Raw genomic sequence first — 22,106 nt, forward strand, 5'->3', positions numbered from 1 at the left:
CCTCTGCTCTCAAGGATAAATGCTACAATAATTCTTTCTGGGCTGGATGACTCAACACCCCCCAACTTGGGACTCCAGGTTTGTTGTGACAAGCAGTGGCACTATTACAACATCCAACCTGACCTCTTCAGGAGGTCCTAAACAAATATCCTAAAACAAATAAAGAAAAGATGTGATCCAGCTACTCCTGGACAAGCCTTTGTCCTTGTTCTTGAGAATGTGGGAAGAGGAATGGCTTTTCCAATTTGTAGTTTATTTTTCAGCTCTTTTCTCATTGAATACTAGAAAATGTGTGTTCAGTTTACTAATTACAAATACAATTATTTAACGTTGATGTGATGCAGATTACAGTGCCCTTTTCTGAGGGCAGAGATGTTTTGAGAACCGATGCCTAAATAAATAGTTGAGTCAGAAAATGTTCAGATCAGAGATCCCGAATAACTTAGTTGCACTGTACTATGTGAGATCTGGAAAGTAGCCTGTTTTTCTGATCTCTGTCAACAGAGTGTTTGATGACTCAGATATTTAACAACACTGGACCAGATAACAATCTAGATGTTGTGATCTCCCTGCTTGCTTTTGGTGTATACCCTAATGTCTGCTACCACAAGGAGAAGAGGAAAATTCTTACCACTGAGGGACGCAATGCACTTATCCACAAGTCATCCGTCAACTGCCCTTTTAGCAGCCAGGACATGAAGTATCCATCTCCTTTCTTTGTTTTTGGTGAAAAGGTAAGGAGAACCATGAAATACTACTTTGAGAAGGTTACCAAATTTTATGCCCGTTCTTATTGCTTCATTTCAAAACGAGCCTCTCGGGCACTGTTTTATTTCTTTAATGAAAATTTTAGTGCTATTGAAAGAGTGGATTGGCAGCCCTGGAATCCTATATTCCAAGGCTCTTCTGTTGTATGGCCACAAAAAATCTTGGAATTAGACCATCTTCTTGCTGCTCCCTGCTCAAGGTCAGTTGGTTCAGAATTCCATGTTCATTTATTTTATATTGTGCACAGTCCCCCAAGTATTCAGTGTGCTGCATATTTTTGTATTCATAGAATCATAAACTTTAAGGTCAGAAGGGACCATTATGATCATCTAGTCTGACCTCTTGCACAATGCAGGCTGCACAATCTCACCCACGCACTCCTGTAACAAACCCCTAACCTCTGAGCTACTGAAGTCCTCAAATCATGGTTTAAAGACTTCAAGGGGCAGAGAATCCTCCAGCAAGTGACCTGTGCCCCACATTGCAGAGGAAGGCAAAAACCCCCCAGGGCCTCTGCCAATCTGCCCTGGAGGAAAATTCCTTCTCAACCCCAAGTATTGACAAGTAACTGCTTTATAGATAGTCAAGGGGCATGATGGAGGGTAAGGAGCTGAACAGGGGACAGCTATGGCTTGAGGAACCCATGAAGGTGAGGGCAAGTAGCTTGGTTTTTTTTACCCAGAATGCATTTGAGCCTTTTGGTGCTGAGGAGGGGATTCCATCTCCTCTTCACTCCTGCGCAAAATGGGGAGGGAGAAAGAATTATAAATTGGGGGGGGCTGCAGGCATGAATTCCTTGCTCCTGTCACTCTAGCAACCCAGGATAACATCAGACTGCCTCACTGCACTCCACCCCAATATCTGCCACAATAGCCAGCAGTGACAAATAGGCAGCGATATATTTACTGCTGATCTCTAACCGAAATTGGGCTTGCTAACACATCATTGACGTGAATGAGGCAGTTCACATAGTCAGAGCCATTGTCTCAGTCTGTCTGCAGAGTTGGGGAGATGTCACTGAATTGGTTTATGTTCAGATCATATTTTGAAGGTATTCTCCACAAGTACCAAGTTCAGGTCTTTGCTTATGCAAACAAAAGCCTAGGTTTTTAGCACAGGTATGCAGGAATTTACAAATCTGCAGTTGTGGGACAGTTGTGTAATCACCATGAATATATGGGTCCCTGACTATCCAAAGAATAAGTTGGTAGGGCGCTCTAGGGGAAACTTGCAAAGTGCAGCATCCCAGACCTGTTGTATGGACTACCTTTAGGGTGAGAGGAGAGTTCCATCTGATGCTGGGGTATTGTGCTGAGACTGGCAAAAACTTGGTGTTTTTTTGTAAAGTGACACCTATTCCTTAGGAACTGCATTGAGACAACAAAATTCATTTCACATGGACAATTGACAGCTTTTAAATGGTAATGAATTTGTTTCAGCCAACCAAAGCTGGATTCACAGCATCTCTCCTGATCCGATGAGCTCTGTATTTGTTACTAATCTGTTGAGAGACAATCTCCTAGGGATTATCTTGTTTGTAAAAAATTCTGTTAGTTTTCATGGCTGCTGAAAGAAAGAGCAATTTCTTAGTTCTTGAAATGGGAAACCATGTTCCTCTTCTACCTGCAGATTCGAACACGAGCTATCTCTGCCAAAGGAATGACCTTGGTGAGCCCGCTGCAGCTGCTTCTGTTTGCCTCAAAGAAAGTCTTATCTGATGGAGAGATCATTCTGGTGGATGACTGGTATGAACTTCCTAGTTGATCATGGATAACTGTGAGGAGAAACAGCTGGTAACATATCTATAAGTATGTTTAGAATGGGAGATGTAGATCAGGCTGTGCAGTAACAGATTAATTTCATCAGAGCATTATCGTTGGTCTGTGAAAGGATGGGGGAACAGTTTATTTTAGCAGCTCCTGTTTTTTCTGTAGATTATGTTCCTAAACTGAAAACATGAGGCACTGGCCGGATTCCACAAAAGCTACTTTCCCTGAGCTCAGATCTGAATTAGAGGTGGTGGAGAATTTGGGTCACCGCCTCATAGACAAGCAGGAGGAAAGAGAGCTTCAACATTAAGACACAGGACTGGGTCAGGAGTGCTGGCTCTGCTATTGACTTCCTGTGACCTTTGGCAAGTAACTGGGAAATGGAAGTAAAAAGACAGTCTTTAAAATGAGGTTAATGCCTCCCCACTTCCCAGAGCTGAGGCTTAGTTCACTAACATTTGTCAAATTTGATATTCTAGGATGGCTGGTAGTTTTTGATTATATCTTTGTGTCCTTAACAGAGCTTTGAAGAGCCCCTGTATTTTTGAGCCTGCTTTAATGTTTTGGCATCTTTTAGTCCCAGAGGTTAATGGAGTAGTAACTGGTAGTACCTGGAGTGTTTCCAGTCTGAAGAGCAAGGAGTCAAAAATGTGGCAGCTGTTCTAATTGGCTTCTGATTTCTCTCAGTGCTGGGGAATCTAATATGTTGCCAATCATACTTTTTCAGTTCCAGATGGCAGCATTTACCATTGTTAGGGTGTTATCCATACTCTTAACTTTGAAGTTCTAAGTGTTTTCTATGGTGGTTGGCACTAGACGCACTGAATACCTGCTCTGTGGAACATTGTTCTCTATAGCCTCTCTCCTGTAGGCTGTGATGTTCTATATCTAGAGAGATCTTCATTTTGAAATTGTTTTTCCTGCTCTAGGATTAAATTGCGGATGTCTCATGATGCAGCTGCTTGTGTCACTGCCCTACGTGCAGCAATGGAAGCTCTTGTTGTTGAAGTAACTAAAGATCCTGAAATCATTAGCCAGCTGGACCCAGTGAATGAGCGAATGCTGAATGTGATCCGCCAAATCTCCAGGCCTTCTGCAGCTGGCATCAACCTCATGGCAGGCAACACAAGGTTAGCTCCAATCTGTTCACTTATACAGCTGGATCCTTGGAGTAGGAAAATATTCCGAAGGCCAAAATGTGTCTGAACTCCTATGCCAGCAAGAACTCAACTCCTGTTGTGGGTTTTAGTTTGGAAGCAGACTGCCTGATGTAGATAATCAGTGTTGAAGTTTTTAATATACTCATATTTTCAGTTGATCATGTCTGAAAATCTTCCTAAGAAACTGTGCAAGCAGTGAAGGTGCAGGTTGATGGAGGATGGCAAAAGGAGAGTAAAATGATGTGTCCTATAGTGTGTGAGTTAATGAGGTTTGGTGTGATTGGCTGCCTTGTGATACAGCATGCACCAAGGATCTTCTGGATTTCACAAATGAAATGAGGGGGCTGCTCTACTCATGCATGACTTTGAACTGTTTGTATGTAATGGTGTGCATTTCCCAAAGTCCACTGACTGTGTAATTCTTTCCCCAAGCCACATATGTCACCCTCCCATTACAAGCAGAATTATAAAAAATGGGGAATAGTAGTTTCAGGAAACTGAAATAACATAACCCTTAGGCCTTGAAGTAGAAATCTTTCAAAACACCTGGGAGAGTATGTTTAAACTATAGCAACTTGGTATGCACAGATGGTTACTCTCTGCAGAAAGTAACCGTTTCACTGGCTTGCAATAAACTTCACACTAGAAGACTTATCTTGGTATGAAGTGTTTGAACAAGCTAATTTCAGTTTAACCCTACTGTCAAATTCAGAATATGATAGTTGTAATCCAAGAGGCCATTGTGCCCTGGTGTGTACATCATATGGCCTGAACATTCTGGCAGCTGTAGGGTTAATTTGGATTTGCAGTGGTGGGCATTAACTTGTCTACTGAATTTTACATACTCCTGAGCATGTGTGATTTCGACCAACTCAAGGATATTTGGATCGCCTGCAATTTCAGACCCTTCACATCAATTTGTGTTGCTCATTATGCAGAACAGATTTAAGTTGTAAAGATGACTTTTCCCAAATCTCTGAAGATATAGTAATGGTTGAACTGCAGGCAAGGAGAGAAATGTATTTGGTTGATAGTGTTTGACTTCTCCATTCTACCACGAATATTCTTCCTGAAGAGATCAGTGCGTCATTTCTTGAGTGCTTATCTGTTCAGACTGGATGATGCTAGGATTCCCTTTGGTCCTAATGGTTGCCTAAGAGTAGAAGACACTACTCTAACATTATTAGTCTGATTCAGTGTGGGCAAAGCACACATCAGGGTTGGGATTTCTCTTGTAGCAAATGGGCGCTGAAGCTCCTCATCCAGTCTGTATAAAGAATGATAGAAATCAAAGAAGTGCTCCACGCTCCTAAACCACTAAACTGTACCTGTGTTGCTCAGTACAGCAAACCATTACAGACAGCAAGCACCACTTTTGCAGTTTTTACAAAAATATCTGAAAATAGTTGGTCTCAGTCCACCCCAGTCTCATTACTTATAATATAATGCCTATTTGTGCTTTTCCATACCACTGGTAAACATGCCTGTGTATAGGGGAAAGGGAGCTGTAGAGCTCTGATGTACACAAGTGAAAGTTCTAACAAAGAACCTTTTTCTCTGCTTTAGTATCAGTCCTAGTACCACTGCTGAAGGGCTGCATGGCGGGGGGGGCTTCCTGTTTCAGTATCCTTTGTGCTTTGAGGAACAGGCTGACTCTTTCCCCTCCATCCCATCCCCCTCTTCTTCCTTATCTATGTCAAGCACATCCTATTTCTAGTTTTCTCTCCCTTCTCCTGCAGGCCCTTCCCCATTATTTTCTCAAATGCTGGGCGAATTTACAGGGCTACATGTTAATGACTTCAGAGACTTTAATATTCATTATTCTGCTGTTATATAAGCAGAACAGAAACCGTGTATATCATTGGACCACTGTTAGCAGTAGCCTCAAACAGAAACTGCCCAGCCGCTTTGGTTGAAATTCAGCCTGAGGCAAGTGGCTGGCATGGAAAACTTCAGCCCCATAATGGGACTTCGGCAAAGTTATAAACAATTGAAAACAGACTCTTATAGTGGGACATGTCAGGCAGCCTTATTAAGCAGCCCTGCCTCTAATAACCTGTTTCATTCCTTATTTCTGATGTAGATAATTTAACAAACGTGAGGGAGACTCAACTGTATGGGTACCTGATCAAAATGAGGGACCAACTTCTATTTTTTTCTTAAACATATCACGAGGGGCAAAATAGAGAGCCCAGTACTTTCCACATAAGCTGAAAACTGTCACCCCTACCTATGAGTTGTTGTTTTTGACAAAGTCCACGTGAGTGGATAATTTTATCTCTGCTTTAGAATTTTTTTGGGATGGAGTCTGGTCCTGGACTAGATGAGATCACTCTGGGCTGCTCTTTAATGAAGCTTTACAGGGAGCAAATGTCTAAGTTGGGTGTGGGATTTGAGCATACGGCTCTGCTGCATAAGAGAAGTGGGAATTTTATGTTTTTGGAACTCTCCACTCTGACGGTGATGAAAATATTGAATCCTTTTAAAGTTGTGGGTGTTTAAATTAATTTTTTCTTAACTTTTCTTTTCTAGGTTTGGAGACGGTCCTCGTCCCCCCAAAATGGCTCGATATGACAATGGAGGTGGATTCAGAGGACGGGGAGTTAACCAGCGTGGCTCTGGCTACAGAGGTGGAGGCTATGGTGGTGGAGGCTATGGCGGTGGATATAACTCATACCGAGGTGGCTCTGGAGGAAGAGGATACCAAGGTGGCTCTGGGGGAGGTTATAGAGGTGGTGGGGGATATAAAGGGTCTGGGGGAGGGTATCGAGGCTCAGGTGGGGGATATAGAGGGTACCAGGGTGGTGGGAATAGAGGTAACTATGGAGGTGGGTATGGGGGCCAAGGAAGGGGGCGTGGTGGTTATTGAAATCCATTGAAGTCTGTCTTGTACTCTACAAAAATGTGCATGTTTCTTTCTGGATTTTCTTTGATGCTAATACAGAAGTTTGTTTGTCGTTCTACTTGTTCACAGTAGCTTGAAACGAACTGTTTAGGACTAGTGGTGATATTATGTAAAATAGAATCCTTACTACGGAGTATCACAGTCTGTATACTTTGTTCTTAATAAAGTGTTCTGTTCACAAGACTTAACATGTTTTGTCTCTGTATGATGATTGGATTCTGGACTTGAGCATGGCTGTTTCCTTTTAGGTTTAGCATTTGTTTATAGGAGGTATGAGAAATTTGGGAGAGACCTCTTTATTGTCTCCAGGGTGTAAACGAGCATGTGGGACAGATATCAACAATGCTTCAGAATTGCAAGGGATTATTAGTCATTGCTGCTTCAAACCACGATTGGACTGAATGGACAGAAGCAGAGGTTTGAAATCATAGGACTTTGTTCACCAATATGTATAGTTAGGTGTAGAATACACTACATTAATAATTATGAGCACAGCAATAATATACACCATATATATGTGTTGGGAAAGCTACATTAAGTATTGTGTTCTCCCCACAATTCTGTTCACCCTTGTCAAATATCCTGCTATACTTGTCAAAGCTGAAGTCGGCTTTACAATTAGAAAATAGGAAACATGGCAAAGCAAAGATGCATGAATGCTTTGTATCGAGCACAGTTAGGATTTACTTTCATGGCTCATCAACACATTGAGTGTAATATTCAACACAAAATATGGGAAAGTACAGGGCGATACCAAGGACAAAGCTGGCACAAACTAGTGGGTTAAATTTGAAAGTGATGTGTAAAGCATTTCTACTAGCTGAAATTCATATCTTTGAAGCTTACGACTGCAAGCATTTGCTTCCCAGGAAAGTATGTATGTCTCCTTTTTATTGTACTGCTTTGTCTTTAGACCGGGGTGGGCAAACTATGGCCTGGATCCCGCAGCACTCCCGGAAGTGGCTGGCACCATGTCCCTGCGGCCCCTGGGAGCAGGGGCAGAGGGTTCTGCACACTGCCCTCACATGCAGGTACCGCCCCCTGCAGCTCCCGTTGGCCGGGAACTGTGGCCAATGGGAGCTTTTAAGGAGGTACCCGCAGGCAAGGGCAGTGCATGGAGCCCTCTGCCTCCCCACTTCCCATAGGGGCTGCAGAGACATGGTGCTGGCCACTTCCGGGAGCAGCACAGGCCCAGGGCAGGCAGGAACCTGCACCCCTATCCCTTGCCCTGAGACCCTTCCTGCACACCCCATGCCCCTGCCGCAGCCCTACATTCATGGCCTTGCATGCAATTTCCCCACCCAGCCCTATCCCTTGCCCTGAGACCCTTCCTGCACACCCCATGCCCCTGCCGCAGCCCTACATTCATGGCCTTGCATGCAATTTCCCCACCCAGATGTGGGCCCCAGGCCAAAAAGTTTGCCCACCCCTGCTTTAGAAAGTATATTTAGCTAAATTGGATTATTTGGTCTTGAACACTTCTAAGAATGATCCATGGGTGTAGTCAACAATTGGCTACACCTTTAGTTCATATTTTGAACAGCTGATGTGTGGGAATCTCTTCCTTTGTTTTAGAATGCACTGTGCAAATAGGCCGTGCTGCAGTGCCAGATGACACTGTCACCTTTTACAGCAGATTTACATCCATTTTGGTTGTCCGCTGGTTGGCTATTAGTATGTGCTGCATTGCTCTACAGAGAACTGTGTCTAGTAAGGTAATAACATGGGCGAGGTTTCTCTGGCTCAGATACAGGAACCTTCAGGAGAAGCGTTTGAAGTTGATGTAGCGATGTTTGCAGACTCTGAAATTAACTCGGAGGTATGAAAAACCCCATTCATCTAAACAGATATTAACTTACAATGTTGACAGTTAAGCAGTGAAATAACTTGTATGATAGATTTCTGTTATCTGCCCATTCTACTAGGAGTGGCAGCATTTTAGGACAATGACTAAGGGCAAAGGACCCTCAGAGTCCTGCATGTATCTGACCCGCTGCAAGGGGGAGCCAAACTAACTCAGAGGGGCAAGCACAGGGAATCCAGCAGAACTCCGTGTGTTTGGATGCTAACAGAGCCGAGGCCAGAGAATGTGATATCTCATGTTTGTAATCAGGTGCTGTCTCACATGAAGAGGACAGAACTTAGGTGTCACAACCATATCCTTCCCCCCACCACCCATGATTTTAGGGGTTTAATTCTAAAAGAAACAGCCTACCCCTCCCATAAGCGACAGAAATCATTAGATAGCAGTAGAGTTCAGTAATTACCAACCTGAGCTGGATGTAAACTGGTAATGTATTACTTTATTCCATTACCAACTATCTGAGCTATCCACTCCTATTTTTCCCTCTAGTTTACTGTATGGTGCACCTTTTTCTCCCTATTTTTGATTTCCTTAATCTTAGTATAAGATGTAATATACCCTATTGTACTAAATTACTGCAGATGTACACTGAAATAAATACACAGAAAACTTTATTTTGTAATTAGACGTGTATATAGAAAACAAAAAATAAACCAAAAAACCCAACTTTAAACTAAAACAGATATATATAGCTGAGGGAGAACAGGTTTTGCACAATTTCTATCCTCTCAGCTACTGAGCTTGTTAAATGATATATGAATACTGCCAAGAATTCCCTCAAGGTTTCTCTTATTAATAGTACTGGGAAGTTCTTACTCCTGTTTTAGTAAGGTGGGAGAAGGCAGTGGGCTGATCTCTTGCTAACCACTGTTGATGCTGTAACCTATTGTGGACTCAAACTACAGGCAATGAGAACTAAATTTAAATTAGTTGTCTTACACTGAGAAAATATTAATCTATATAATGGGAAAAATTTTATATAGTACTGCTTTCTGCAGCCCAGTGTCTCCCACAATTCTGCTACTTATAGGCTATTCCCCCACTCCTATCTGCTCCTTTCAGGGCAATTAAAAGCTGTAGCATAGCCTGTGCTAGACACATTCCCTTTCTGGACCTGAGGGCAAGATATTGCCTCCACCCAGCAATCCGTGGTGGTTCTCTCTGCTCCTGACTTTGCCTACATTTTTTAATTTTAAGGCATTAGCAAGCAGCTGCCTTTGTTCTCTCCTCCTCCTGGACCAAGTATTTAGAAGCAGATGGCTGAAGCCACCCAGAGCCTCCACTGCAGTGTCTCTCTGCTGAGCATTTCTTCCTCCTTTCAGGGACAGCGCAGCAGCTGCACAACAGTGGCTAAGCCTGAAAGGCTCTACAGAGAGCAGATTATGCCTTGCCTGTTCTCGGCCAGCTGACCATAGCACGGCTAGGCACGGAGTTTGGAGTTGGACAGGCATGTTGAGACTCCTACCGCTTCAAGAAGCTGTGATTTCATTCCAGAAATGTCCAACTGGACAGAAAGAAAGAGCATAACAGGGAGACCTAAGGATTAGGATTTCATTCAGCTGGCCCAGGGACTAAATCCTGAAGTTTGAAACCATGTGCAAAAAAGTGGTATCCACAATCCAGATCCAACCTAAGCAGGCCTCTAAGGTAAGCTTCAGAGTAAATACCTCCCTTCCAAATTTTCTCCTTACACAGTGATTCCCCTTCACTCTTCGAAGAAGTAATCAGAGAGGAATGGGAGTCTCTTGAAAAGGGTAAACATAGGCAGGTTCTGATTCTACAAGCAGAAAGAGCCAAACAATGCTTTCTCAGATGTACTTAAGGTTGATGCTGCTATAGCACCTCTACCAAAAGATATGGTTATTCCAACTGAAGGGGACTTCTTCCCCAAGGATCCAGTGGACAGCAAGGTGAAAGGCCATCCTTGGAAGGGAATCTGATGCCTCCTCAGAGCATCTCTGGCAGCCTCAGGCTTTGCTTGAGTCACAATATCATGGCTAGAGGACTTTAAAGCCCTTACGGGCAGAGACCAACTGGACTTTATACTTAAGAAAATCTCCCAAACAGCATTGGTGGCAGATGCTTCAATGGATGCTATAAGATTTTTCTGCCCGTATCACGGCATCCTGATCAGCAGCCAAGAGACGCATGGCTTCATCCCTGTACGGTAGATACTCGCTCCAAACAAATCCTGTGCTCCTCTGAATTCACAGGACCTCCCCTGGGAGAAAAATTAGACAAGAGTCTAACAGTCCTCCCCTCTCCAATTAGTAGCTTTGTAGTCCGTTCTTTGAACACTATCAGACAGACGCTCCTTTTTTCCACCTTCCTCACAGAGGTTCCAGAGGAAAGGTAAGACATGTTAAGAGAGAAACTTGGAACTGAGAAGTGATCAGAAAACCTAAGGGTGGCTTCCACAACCTCCATGAGTTTATTATGACAATGAATGTGAGCGCCTCCACCTAGACCTCAGTTTAGAGGCAGAAATTCTCAATTTCCAGATGAATGTCTTGCTTTTATCACACCCAAGTAGATGCGAGAGAGGGTTCACCAGGGATACTTCCTCATGCTAAGGGCCCTGCCCCCTTGCTTCTTTATCCAGTCTCTGATAACCAGTGACCCTACAAAGCGTTGTTAGGTCTGAAATGAGATTTCCCATCTGGACATAGAAGTTATAGACTTTCCCCCAGAAGAACACTGCTCTAAGTTTTTACTCCTCCTTCATTGTTCAGAAGTGTACTGGAAAAGTCAGGGCCATACTCAACCTCTTCAAAAAGAGATGAAGAAAATTCTGGATGGAGTCCCTAGCTTTGAAAGTGACATCCCTGTCTCAAGGCCACTTCCTAACCTCAGTTGATTTGGCAGATTCAACCTCCACATTCCACCACAGGCTTTTAAGATTTGCTTAACGGCACAGATCACTACCAGTACTGAACACTGCCATCTGGTCTCTTGATCCCCAGGGATTTATGAAGATGCTGGCAGTGATCATGGGCAGATTCAAATCCCAGAGTATTGACCTGTATCCCTCTCTGGATGAGCCCTGTCCTACAGCACGTAGGGCCACGATCTGGACTCTGAATCTTCTGCAAGCATACGGATTTGTGATAAACACAAAGAAAAGTTCCTGGGTTCCGTGGACAAGGATTATTCATCTGGATGTGGAAGAACACGTTAGCAACACTGATCTATCAACCATCACTTAACAGATTCCAGAAGATTCAGGATCTGATATCCATGCTGGACCAGTGCATGAGCCCAACTATACCGGGGCGGCTTCAGCTACTAAGCCTCCTGGTCTCATGCACAGGAATCTCCTCATGGGCAAGGTCACACATCAGGTGCCTCCATGGCCTTCCTTCTGAAAGTATGAGACCAATCCCCAGAGCAAACGCAAAATCAGGTACTAGTCTGAAACAAGATCAACTCCCTGAGATGGGCAGTCCCAGGCAAATTCCACAGAGTAGTCTCCATATACCTTCCAGACTGTCAGATTCTTACCAATGCTAGCCTAGACAGATGGGGAGCACATCTGAAACCTGGGGAAAGGAATCACAGCATCAATCTCTTGGAGCTCAGAGGGTCAAACCAGCTGTTTGAGATTCCAGAGCCACGTGGAAGGCAACTACATCATGGTAAGTCAGACAACATGACAATGGTTGCATACATAAACAACAACTAAGGAGGGAGAAGCAGCATTGCTCTACATGTAGAAGTGATGGAGATAAAGATGTGGGCAGAAAAGATTCTCCGTTACATAAAATAATCCACATAAAAGAGGAACTGAACCGAAAGGCAAACTAGCTCAGCCATTACAATCTCAATAACCCAGAATTATCTTCAGTCTGATCACATAGATGTTTGGTTCCTGTCAACTGACCGGCTAGCCAATCACAAGAATGCAAAGTGACTGAAATACTTCCCCATGGAAGCAGATCCAAGACTATGGGAACAGATGCTCTGTCAAACAGATGGCCTCAAGGCTGACTGTGCATGTTCCCGCCCTTCTTTCTCATAGGGAAAATGAGCCAAAAGATGAAGCAAGAAAAAGCAAGGGTGATGTTAATTCTCCACTGGCCATGGAGACCCTGGTTCTCTGACATGATAGATCTAAAGCTGAAACCGCCATTGCAGCTACTGGTGAGCTCAGACATCCTTTATCAAGGACCATTTCTCCATCTTCATCTGACAGCCTGGCTGTTAAAAGAGATGTGTTAGCCACATGTGGCATATCTTCCAAAGTGATAGGGATTCTGCTGTCTTCTAGGAGGGGTTCCACACTAAAATCCTATTTCTCTGGCTGGACCAAATTCAGCAGTTGGCGTCAAGCACAGAGTAAATCCAAGAGACCATGGGACTCCAGATAAACTGGACTTTCTAATGAAAGGAGTGGATAAGAGTTCATGACAAGCATCACAGCTTGCCAAGTGTCAGCCCTTCGTAGTGTACTGGTTTGCAGTATCATTTGGCTCCCTGGCCAATAAGCTTCAGGTATCCAAGCTCCTCATAGAAGTTTCACTGGCCAGATCAGTTGTCAGACTGATTTTCCTGAAGTGGGATCTACCACTGGTGTTGAAAGCCCTAACCGTTCTTCCCTTCAAGCCTTGGACGTAGCTGTATCACCATGTTACCTCTCCATCAAAACCTGTTTTCTAGTTGCTACCACAACCACCAGATAAGGCTACTAATTCTGGAACTCATCTATGCAGGAACCTTATGTGTTCCATGATGGTAAGGATGGTGCTAAGAATTTCAAAAGTGTTCTTGCGTAAGGAGAATTTTCCTTTCCATGTCTCATAGGAGACTGTCCTCCCTTCATTCGGTCCACAGCCACTGACTGGGAAACTATGGCACACTTTAGATGTCAGATGAGCACTAAAGATTTATATTAAGTGTACAGAATCTATAAGGAGACCAGGCTCTCTATTGGCTTCTTTTCACCCAACATGCCAAGGTCTTAGGGTATCCAAGCTGTCCCTGGTTGGATAGATCAGACTATGTATTGTGGAGACCTACAAGGCATGTGTGTGCTGGTCCAGAAGGAATTGAGGCCTACTCCACAAGACCCCTGGCAACCTCTTGGGCCAAAAGAGCATGTGCTTTCACCACAGGGATCTGCAGAATAGCGACATGGAGAAGGACTAACACCTTTATCAGACACTATAGAGAGTCTTCTGAAGAGAATTCCTTTGGCAGGAGGGTGCTGCAGACTGTAATCTAGTAATAACCTTGCTTTTTGAGCAATCCTGAAAATGTGTTTTCCTTTTCTTTGTTTGGTCTCTTACCCTCCTTACTCCTATTCACTGCTTGCTTCTTCCCATATGTAGCAGAATTGTAGGAGATGCTGGGCTGCAGAAGGGAAAATTTCCTACCTGATCATTTTGTCTGATAGCATCATCTCCCACAATTCTACCCAGCCTGGATGGCTTGTCAGCTGAGGGTGAACATCTTATTTAGATAGTTACCTTCCAAGCAAGGACTTGCTGTACTTAGTTATTTGGTTGGCATTGGAATTATTGTTTTACTTATTTTTTTCTACAAGTTTTTACACAGCTTTCAAATGAATCATCTGGCAGTAGATTGGAGGAGGGGGTTTAGCTAGCACAGCTTTGAAATGCCTCTGCAAACTGCAGCCAGGAGAGAGAGAGAGAGCTCATATGTAGCAGAACTGTGGAAGACACTACTAGCAGAAAAAAAGACCAGTTAAGAGATTTTCCATTATCTACATTTCCTCGTGCAGCTCTACTGATAGTAACCACAATAGAAGGGTCACTATGAATAAGTTAGCACTGATATTTTAGCCAAAGTTGTCTACTCCTACTCAAGTAGGTCTGGATAATGACTATGTAAGGGTGTTCTACATTAGTGCTCAACTGTTATTGCCAATGCAGCTCTACAGTGGTAGTAACAGTGGCAAAACTAAGGATCAGACTACTGTAGACACAGGCTGTTGTTCAGTATTATAAAATTACTTTTCCTAGCCTGCTGAGAGGAAAAATATCTGTTCCCCATTTAGACTATTAAGTCAAAGGAGACTCATTGTAATCCAGGACTGAAGGTGTGTGTTAGTTAGATGCTCTAAAAGTTAGCAAAGCACAGTAAGGGCAACTCTAGTCATTTTCCATAACATTAATTCAAAGAAGCATTTAAGACTAATAGTCTTCAACTTGGAGTACTGTTGCTTTAATCAAACAATTTTTGTATACCAAAACATACATCAAAAGCATGTTTAACTATTAACTATGCTGAGACCTTTGATATCATCTAGTGTGTTACTACTCATCTCTAGGCTCAATTCATGCATTAGTTTGAAAAGCATATCTTCCTCTGCATCTCCTGATGCAGTAAATTCCAGTATCCCTCCTGTAGTAGAGAGTTGGTCCATAGGCTGAAGGATGGTCACTCCATAACCATTATTACTATAAATGTGATTATTTTTCATCTTCAGTATAGGGACAGGAACAACCTGTTAAGGATTCAAAACTAGTTTTGAAGGGTGCATTGTGCTCTTACACACTTAAATATGGCATAAAAAATGCTTGCACTGTTCACATTCAAAAGAAACTCACTTTCCTTTATAGTTCTAAGTATTCCTCTCAAAATGGCAATGCCTTATCCCAAATTTGCAGACTCTCCCATAACTGTTTAAAAGGGGCAACCCAATTCAAATCTGAAAAGACTTAGTAAATACGTTTTAACTTTTAAAACTACTGATTTCAGTACTAAGATTAATTTCAATTTATTGAAATTTGATCTAACATCCTTTGAAGCTTCCGACTTTCTACTGTTACCATATTTAAGCAGAATCTTTCACAAAGTATAGTATAACTAGTAGCTTCAATCCATTCACCTTATCCAGCTCTGCTGCCCTAGCAACAGTTCATAATGGGTCTGAAATTGTCATTCTTCATTTTCTGACTGAAATCTAATACTGCTCAGCAGTTTGACAGCACAGCTACACAAGACACATGACCTATTCCATGTCCAAATCACTATTTAATACAGATATTGACAAGAGAACATGGTGAAAAATTGTTTGGCTGAGAATTTAAACATAAGGAAATTTTACAAGATCTCCTTGTTCATTTATTCCTTATGTTTTTATTTTTACTCCTATAGCAATACCCATATTGTAATTGTCTCAATGACTACCAGATCAGTCTTGCTCAATTTTTTTTTAAAGTGTCAGTTCCTACAAGCTCAGCCTGGTATCTGAAGTGAGTGATTAACAATTGGAACAAACTACAATGGGAAGTGGTGGTTTCTCCATCTCTTGATGGCTTCAAATCAATACTGGAGTTCTTTATGGAAGATATGCTTTAGTTCAGTCAAACAAGTTGTTGGGCTCCACACAGGAGTAACTTGGTGAAACTCAATAGCCTGTGATCTATAAGTAGTCAGAGTAGATGGGACCATTAGTCTCTAAGGTCGAATTTATAGAAGTTGATTTTTTAGAAAACTATTTTATACAGTCGATTGTGTGTCCCCACTAAGCGCATTAAGTCGGTGGAGTGCATCCACAGTACCAAGGCTAGTGTAGACTTTTGGAGCATTGCACTATGGGTAGCTATCTCACAGTTTCCACAGTCTATGCCACACACTGGAATTCTGGGTTAAGCTCCCAATGCCTGATGGGGGGGGGGAAACATTGTCATGGGTGGTTTTGAGTACATGTCGTCAGTCACCCCTCCCTCCGTGAAAGCAACGGCAGACAATCGTCTCGTGCCTTTTTTCCGTGCGGGCGCTGTACTGCTTTCAGCAGAGGGTGCAGTAGGACTGCTATCTGTCGCCGTCATTCACCGCTTCTGCTGCCACTCTGCTCTCCTGATGCTATGAATCCACCTCGCAGGTCCTCTATATGACCATCGTCATCCACCGCTTCCGCTGGCACTCTGCTCTCCTGGTGGTCTCTCAGGGCTGCTTCCGCTGCAACTCTGCTTGGCTACTCGTCTTGCCATACCACGGCAAGCGTGCAGCCCGCTCAGCTATTGTGTCCTGGCAGCAGACAGTGCAGTAGGTCAGCAAAACTGGTCATCCAACCATCGCTTCCCCTGCAACTCTGCTCTCCTGCAGACGCCACACCACGGCAAGCATGGAGCCCACTCAGATCACCGCAGCAGTTATGAGCATTGTAAACACCTCGTGCATTATCATGCACTATATGCAGAAACAGAACCTGCAAAAGCAGGCGAGGAGGTGATGGCAGCACGGTGACGAGAGTGTTGAGGACATGGACTTCTCTCAAAGCATGGGCCCTGGCAATTTGGCCATCCTGGTGGCAATGGGGCAAGCTCATGCCATGGAACACAGATTCTGGGCCCGGGAAATGAGCACAGATTGGTGGGACTGCATAGTGTTGCACATCTGGGATGATTCCCAGTGGCTGCGAAACTTTCACATGCGTAAGGGCATTTTCATGGAACTCTGACTTGCTTTCCCCTGCCCTGAAGCGCAAGAATACCAAGATGAGAGCAGCCCTCACAGTTCATGAGCAAGTGGCGATAGCCCTGTGGAAGTTTGCAACGCCAGACAGCTACCGGCAGTCTGGAATCAATTTGGAGTGGGCAAATCTACTGTGGGGGCTGCTATGATCCAAGTAGCCAAAGCAGCCACTGAGCTGCTGCTATCAAGGGTAGTGACTGGGAAATGTGCAGGTCATAGCGGATGGCTTTGCTGCAATGGGATTCCCTAACTCTGCTGGGGCGATAGACGGAACACATATCCCCTATCTTGGGACCGGACCACCAAGGCAGCCAATACATAAACTGAAAGGGGTATTTTTCAATGGTGCTACAAGCACTGGGGGATCACAAGGGACGTTTCATCAACATCAACATGGGATGGCTGGGAAAGGTACATGACGTGCATATCTTCAGGAACTCTGGTCTGTATGAACAGTTGCAGCAAGGGACTTACTTTCCAGACCAGAAAATAACCGTTGGCGATGTTGAAATGCCTATATTTATCCTTGGGGACCCAGCCTACCCCTTAATGCCATGGCTCATGAAGCCATACATAGGCACCCTGAATAGTAGTCAGGAGCTGTTCAACTATAGGCTGAGCAAGTGCAGAATGGGGGTAGAATGTGCATTTGAATGTTTAAAAGCACGCTGGTGCAGTTTACTGATTTGGTTAGACCTCAGCGAAACCAATATTCCCATTGTTGTTACTGCTTGCTGTGCGCTCCACAATATCTGTGAGAGTAAAGGGGAGATGTTTATGGTGGGGTGGGAAGTTGAGGCAAATCGCCTGGCCACTGATTACGCGCAGACACCAGGGCCGTTAGAAGAGCACAGCAGGCCATGCTGCACATCAGAGAAGCTTTGAAAACCAGTTTCATGGCTGACCAGGCTATGGTGTGACAGTTGTTTGTTTCTCCTTGATGAAAACCCGGCCCCTTGGTTCACTCTACTTCCCTGTAAGCCAACAACCTTCAATCACCACTTGCAGAGGCAATAAAGTCATTGTTTCAAATTCATGCATTCTTTATTAATTCGTCACACAAATAGGGGGATAACTGCCAATGTAGCCCGGGAAGGGTGGAGGAGGAGGAGGGAAGGACAAGGCCACACTGCACTTCAAAAAACTTATTGAATGCCAGCCTGCTGTTGCTTGGGCAGTCCTCTGGGGTGGAGTGGTTGGGTGCCCATAGGCCCCCCCCCGCGTTCTTGGTTGTCTGGGTGAAAAGGCTATGGAACTTGGGGAGGAGGGTGGTTGGTTACACAGGGGCTGCAGTGGCGGTCCGTGCCTTTCCTGCACCTCAATCATATGCCGGAGCATATCAGTTTGATCATCCAGTAGGCCTCAGCATTGCATCCTGCCGCCTCTCATCATGCTGCTGCCACCTTTCCTCTTGGTCTTGCCACCTGTCCCTCTCATGTTCCTCCTGTCCTCGCATTCATTTTGTGCTTTCCTGGACTCTGCCATTGTCTGCCTCCATGCATTCTGCTGGGCTCTTTCAGTTTGGGTGGACTGCATGAGCTCAGAGAACATTTCATTGCAAGTGCGTGTTTTTTTTTTTCACCGCCTTATCTGCGCTAGCCTCTAAGACAGAGATGCTAGTGCCAGCGTTGAAACGTTTGCAGCTGTGGGGGAGAAAAAGGGAGAATAAAATTGAAAAAGACACATTGGCCATTTAAAAGGAGGAGCTGATGTTTTTGGGTTAACATGCAGCACAAACCCAACTAACCCCCCCACACACACCTAATTCCCTGGGATGATCTCTTCATCCCTCCCCGCACCGCGTGGCTAACAGCAGGGATGATTTCTTTTCAGCTACAGGTAAACAGTCCAGCAGGAATGCCACCTCTGAATATCCCCTTAATAAAATTCCCGTTTCAACCAGGTGACCATGAATGATATCACTCTCTTGAGGATAACACAGAGAGAGAGAGAGAGAACGGATGTTGCTTGAATGCCAGCAAACACCCGGACCACACGCTGCCATGCTTTCTTATGCAATGATTCCAGACTACGTGCTACTGGCCTGCAGTAGTAAAGTGTCCTACCATGGAGAACGCAATAAGGCTGCCCTCCCCAGAAACCTTTTGCAAAGGTTTTGGGAGTACCTCCAGGACAGCTTCATTGAGATGTCCCTGGAGGATTTCCGCTCTATCCCCAGACACGTTAACAGACTTTCCCAATAGCTATACTGGCCACGAATGCATTCCCAGTTTTCAGGGCAAATTAATCATTAAACACGCTTGCTTTTAAACCATGTATTATATTTGCAAAGGTACACTCACCAGAGGTGCCTTCTCTGCCTTCAAGATCCGGGAGCCTGCCTTGGGAGGGTTGAGAGGGTATTGGCTCCAGGGTGCTAAACAGTTCCTGGCTGTCGGGGAGAACGGTTTCTCCGCTTGCCTGGTGTGTGCTATCTTCAACCTCTCCCTCCTCATATTCCTGATCCCCAAAATCCTCATCCCTGTTGCGTGAGACTCCCTTGCAGGAGTCCACATACAGGTGTGGGGTAGTTGATGGGGCACCCCTAGAATTGCATGCAGCTCATCATAGAAGCAGCATGTCTGGGGCTCTGACCGCAAGCAGGCATTTGCCTCTTGGGTTTTTTGGTAGGCTTGCCTGAGCTCCTTAAGTTTCACATGGCACTGCTGCGTGTCCCTGTGATAGCCTCCATGCTTCATGCCCCTGGAAATTTTTTTTCAAACGTTTTGGCATTTTGTCTTTTGGAACGGAGTTCTGATAGCACAGATGTCTCTCCCCCTACAACGATCAGATCCAGTACCTCCCGTTCGGCCCATACTGGAGCTGTTTTGTGATTCTCGGACTCCATGGTCACCTCTGCTGATGAGATCTGCACGGTCACCTGTGCTGATTACCTTGCCATGCTGGCCAAACAGGAAATGAAATTCAAAAGTTTGCAGGGCTTTTCCTGTCTACCTGGCCAGTGCATTCGAGTTGAGAGTGCTGTGCAGAGCGGTCACAATGGAGAACTGTGGGATAGCTCCCGAAGGCCAATACTGTCTAATTGCATCCACACTAACCCAAATTCAACCTGGTGATGTTGATTTCAGCGCTAATCCCCTCATCAGGGAGGAGTACAGAAATTGATTTTAAGAGGCCATTAAGTCAATAAAAATGGCTTCGTTGTGTGGACGGGTGCAGGGTTAAATCAATCTAACGCTGCTAAATTCGACCTAAACTTGTAGTGTAGACCAGGGCTAAGTTAAACTATGAAAACAAGCTGTATTGGCTTATGGGCAAAATGCTGTTACATGTACAATTGATGAGCACTGCCTTCTTGTGCAGATCTATAGTTCTAACCACATGCAAAAAAGGATTAGCCTGTTAACACATACTTAATTCTTACAGATGGGAACTAAAATGTGACAGAAGAGGACCTACAAAAAATCATGAACTCAGGGTAAACTCTTAACTGTTGAGTAGAGCAAGTGAGGTTATCTGTAACAACCAGTCAAAGCAGTAATAAAGGAAAACTTCTTCACGCCTTCTCTTCAGTGGGGGAAAAAAAGGTACATTGCTAATTCTAGTTAGCTAACCTGAGGTATAATTCTAGTACAGGGCTTGTCTGTACTGCAATGAACTTGAGTGTGATGGTGCTCACATTGAGTTGGCTGGCCCGTCAAGAGGTACAAGCTCAACTCAGCTGCTCACACTACCTTTCTGGAGAGTGATGAATGCAAACTCCACTCATATGGCAATCTCTACTGACTTCCCACAATTTCTTTGTGGACCCAGAAAGGAAAAACATGTTCTCCCACAATTCACTGGGAAAGTCATGGAGCAGCTAATATTACTGCAGCACAAAGAACCATGAAATCCGGAATCTTAAGTGCCATGTGTCAGTGCAGTGCTAGTGTGAACACAACAGCTTTAGTGTTTTGCAGTGTGACCACTCACTCAAGCTAGGCTAACTCAAGAAGTAACTTGAGTGTAGATAACTCAGATTAATTCTGCAGTGTGTAGTTTTCACATGAGTAAGGCTAAGATTTTGTCATGGAGATCATGGAAGTCACAGATTCCGTGACTTCCCAAAACCTCCGTGACTTCAGCCCGCAGCAGCTGGGAGCTGTGGGGTACTGGAGCTCCGAACCACCCCCGCAACTACCCAGTGACTTCCAATTTTGTCATGGATATTTTTAGGACTTCCATGAATTTTTCTTTATTGCCTGTGACTAGTCTGTGACTTTTACTAAAAATATTCATGACAAAATTGGAGCCTTACATATGAGGTAGCAGATTTGAGTTAAAAAACTATAGTAGATCTTGGGACTGCTTCTCTTTTCCCTAAAAACACCCTTTCCATGCTGCCTCAAAAGAAGCCCATGCAGCAGGAACACTTCACCAATCCCCGCCAAGAAGCCTGGGCACAGGGACCCCTTCCAACCACCACCCAGCATACCAGTCTCTCACTTTCCTAGATACCAAATGCCCTTACTTACAGTCAGTTCTCAGCACCCTGGTACATAGCACCTCAGTTACTGCTGTATATTTGGTGTCTAAGAAGTTGTGAAGTGTGTTGGGACCACTAGAGGTTACCTGATAGGATTCATGAAATTCCACACTAATGGTTGGTAGCCGAGGACTTGAGTTTGGAATGTTAAATTAAAGAAATGCAATTTTTAGAATAAACATGATGTTCCTAATTTCTTTAGCTTCCACTAACTTCTGCATTTGCAACAGTACAGCTATTACTTTATAGAAATGTCAGTTACAATTGCTAGGAGAATACAGCACAGCTAGTTACCTTAATATTAATTCCACCTAGGGCACCCTGTGAACTCTCACTGGTTTTGAAGTTATTGCAGTGGTGAATTTTGTTACCCTCCAAAATGGCTGTGCTTCCTGGGTGCAGCTCAACACCAGCACCCTGTACATTAAAACAAAAAAATTAAATCCTGAAAGGATTGCCACAGGAAAAGCATTCAGAGTTACAGTCAAGTATATAAAAAGTGGTTCTGCAATTTGATAAGAACATAAGATGTCAAAATTGGTCCACTGCAATTTATTACAGAGAGGAATGGAAACCCATAAAACTATGCAATTATGGGACCTTGCAACTACTGCTTGCACTGGAATGAAGGGTGGAGTGGAATCTTTTACTATTCATTGCTTAGCATTTATTACTTTAAAATTACATCTTCAAGGATATATTTTAGTCT

The 22,106-nt window shown here is 44.0% G+C and overlaps 2 protein-coding genes across 3 annotated transcripts in view; one reads left to right on the forward strand and one right to left on the reverse strand.

The window, feature by feature from the left end:
• DHX9 (DExH-box helicase 9) overlaps positions 1–6,785 on the forward strand; it is a 41,312-nt gene extending 34,527 nt beyond the window's left edge. Inside the window, exons 25-28 of the mRNA XM_038413237.2 lie at positions 505–734; positions 2,398–2,513; positions 3,467–3,667; positions 6,230–6,785. Coding sequence (XP_038269165.2) covers positions 505–734; positions 2,398–2,513; positions 3,467–3,667; positions 6,230–6,566 — 884 coding nt within the window. The 3' untranslated portion in view covers positions 6,567–6,785. The remainder of the gene's footprint in view (positions 1–504; positions 735–2,397; positions 2,514–3,466; positions 3,668–6,229) is intronic.
• Positions 6,786–14,635: 7,850 nt separating this feature from the next.
• SHCBP1L (SHC binding and spindle associated 1 like) overlaps positions 14,636–22,106 on the reverse strand; it is a 65,033-nt gene continuing 57,562 nt past the window's right edge. For both annotated transcript variants that reach the window (XM_038412919.2, XM_038412915.2), the window contains exons 9-10: positions 21,692–21,814; positions 14,636–14,932 (exon numbers count right to left, since the gene is read on the reverse strand). In XM_038412919.2, the coding sequence (XP_038268847.1) occupies positions 14,696–14,932; positions 21,692–21,814 (360 nt within the window). In that variant the 3' untranslated portion in view covers positions 14,636–14,695. The remainder of the gene's footprint in view (positions 14,933–21,691; positions 21,815–22,106) is intronic.

This window comes from Dermochelys coriacea, chromosome 8 (assembly GCF_009764565.3).
Source record: "Dermochelys coriacea isolate rDerCor1 chromosome 8, rDerCor1.pri.v4, whole genome shotgun sequence".
Taxonomy (NCBI): domain Eukaryota; kingdom Metazoa; phylum Chordata; order Testudines; family Dermochelyidae; genus Dermochelys; species Dermochelys coriacea.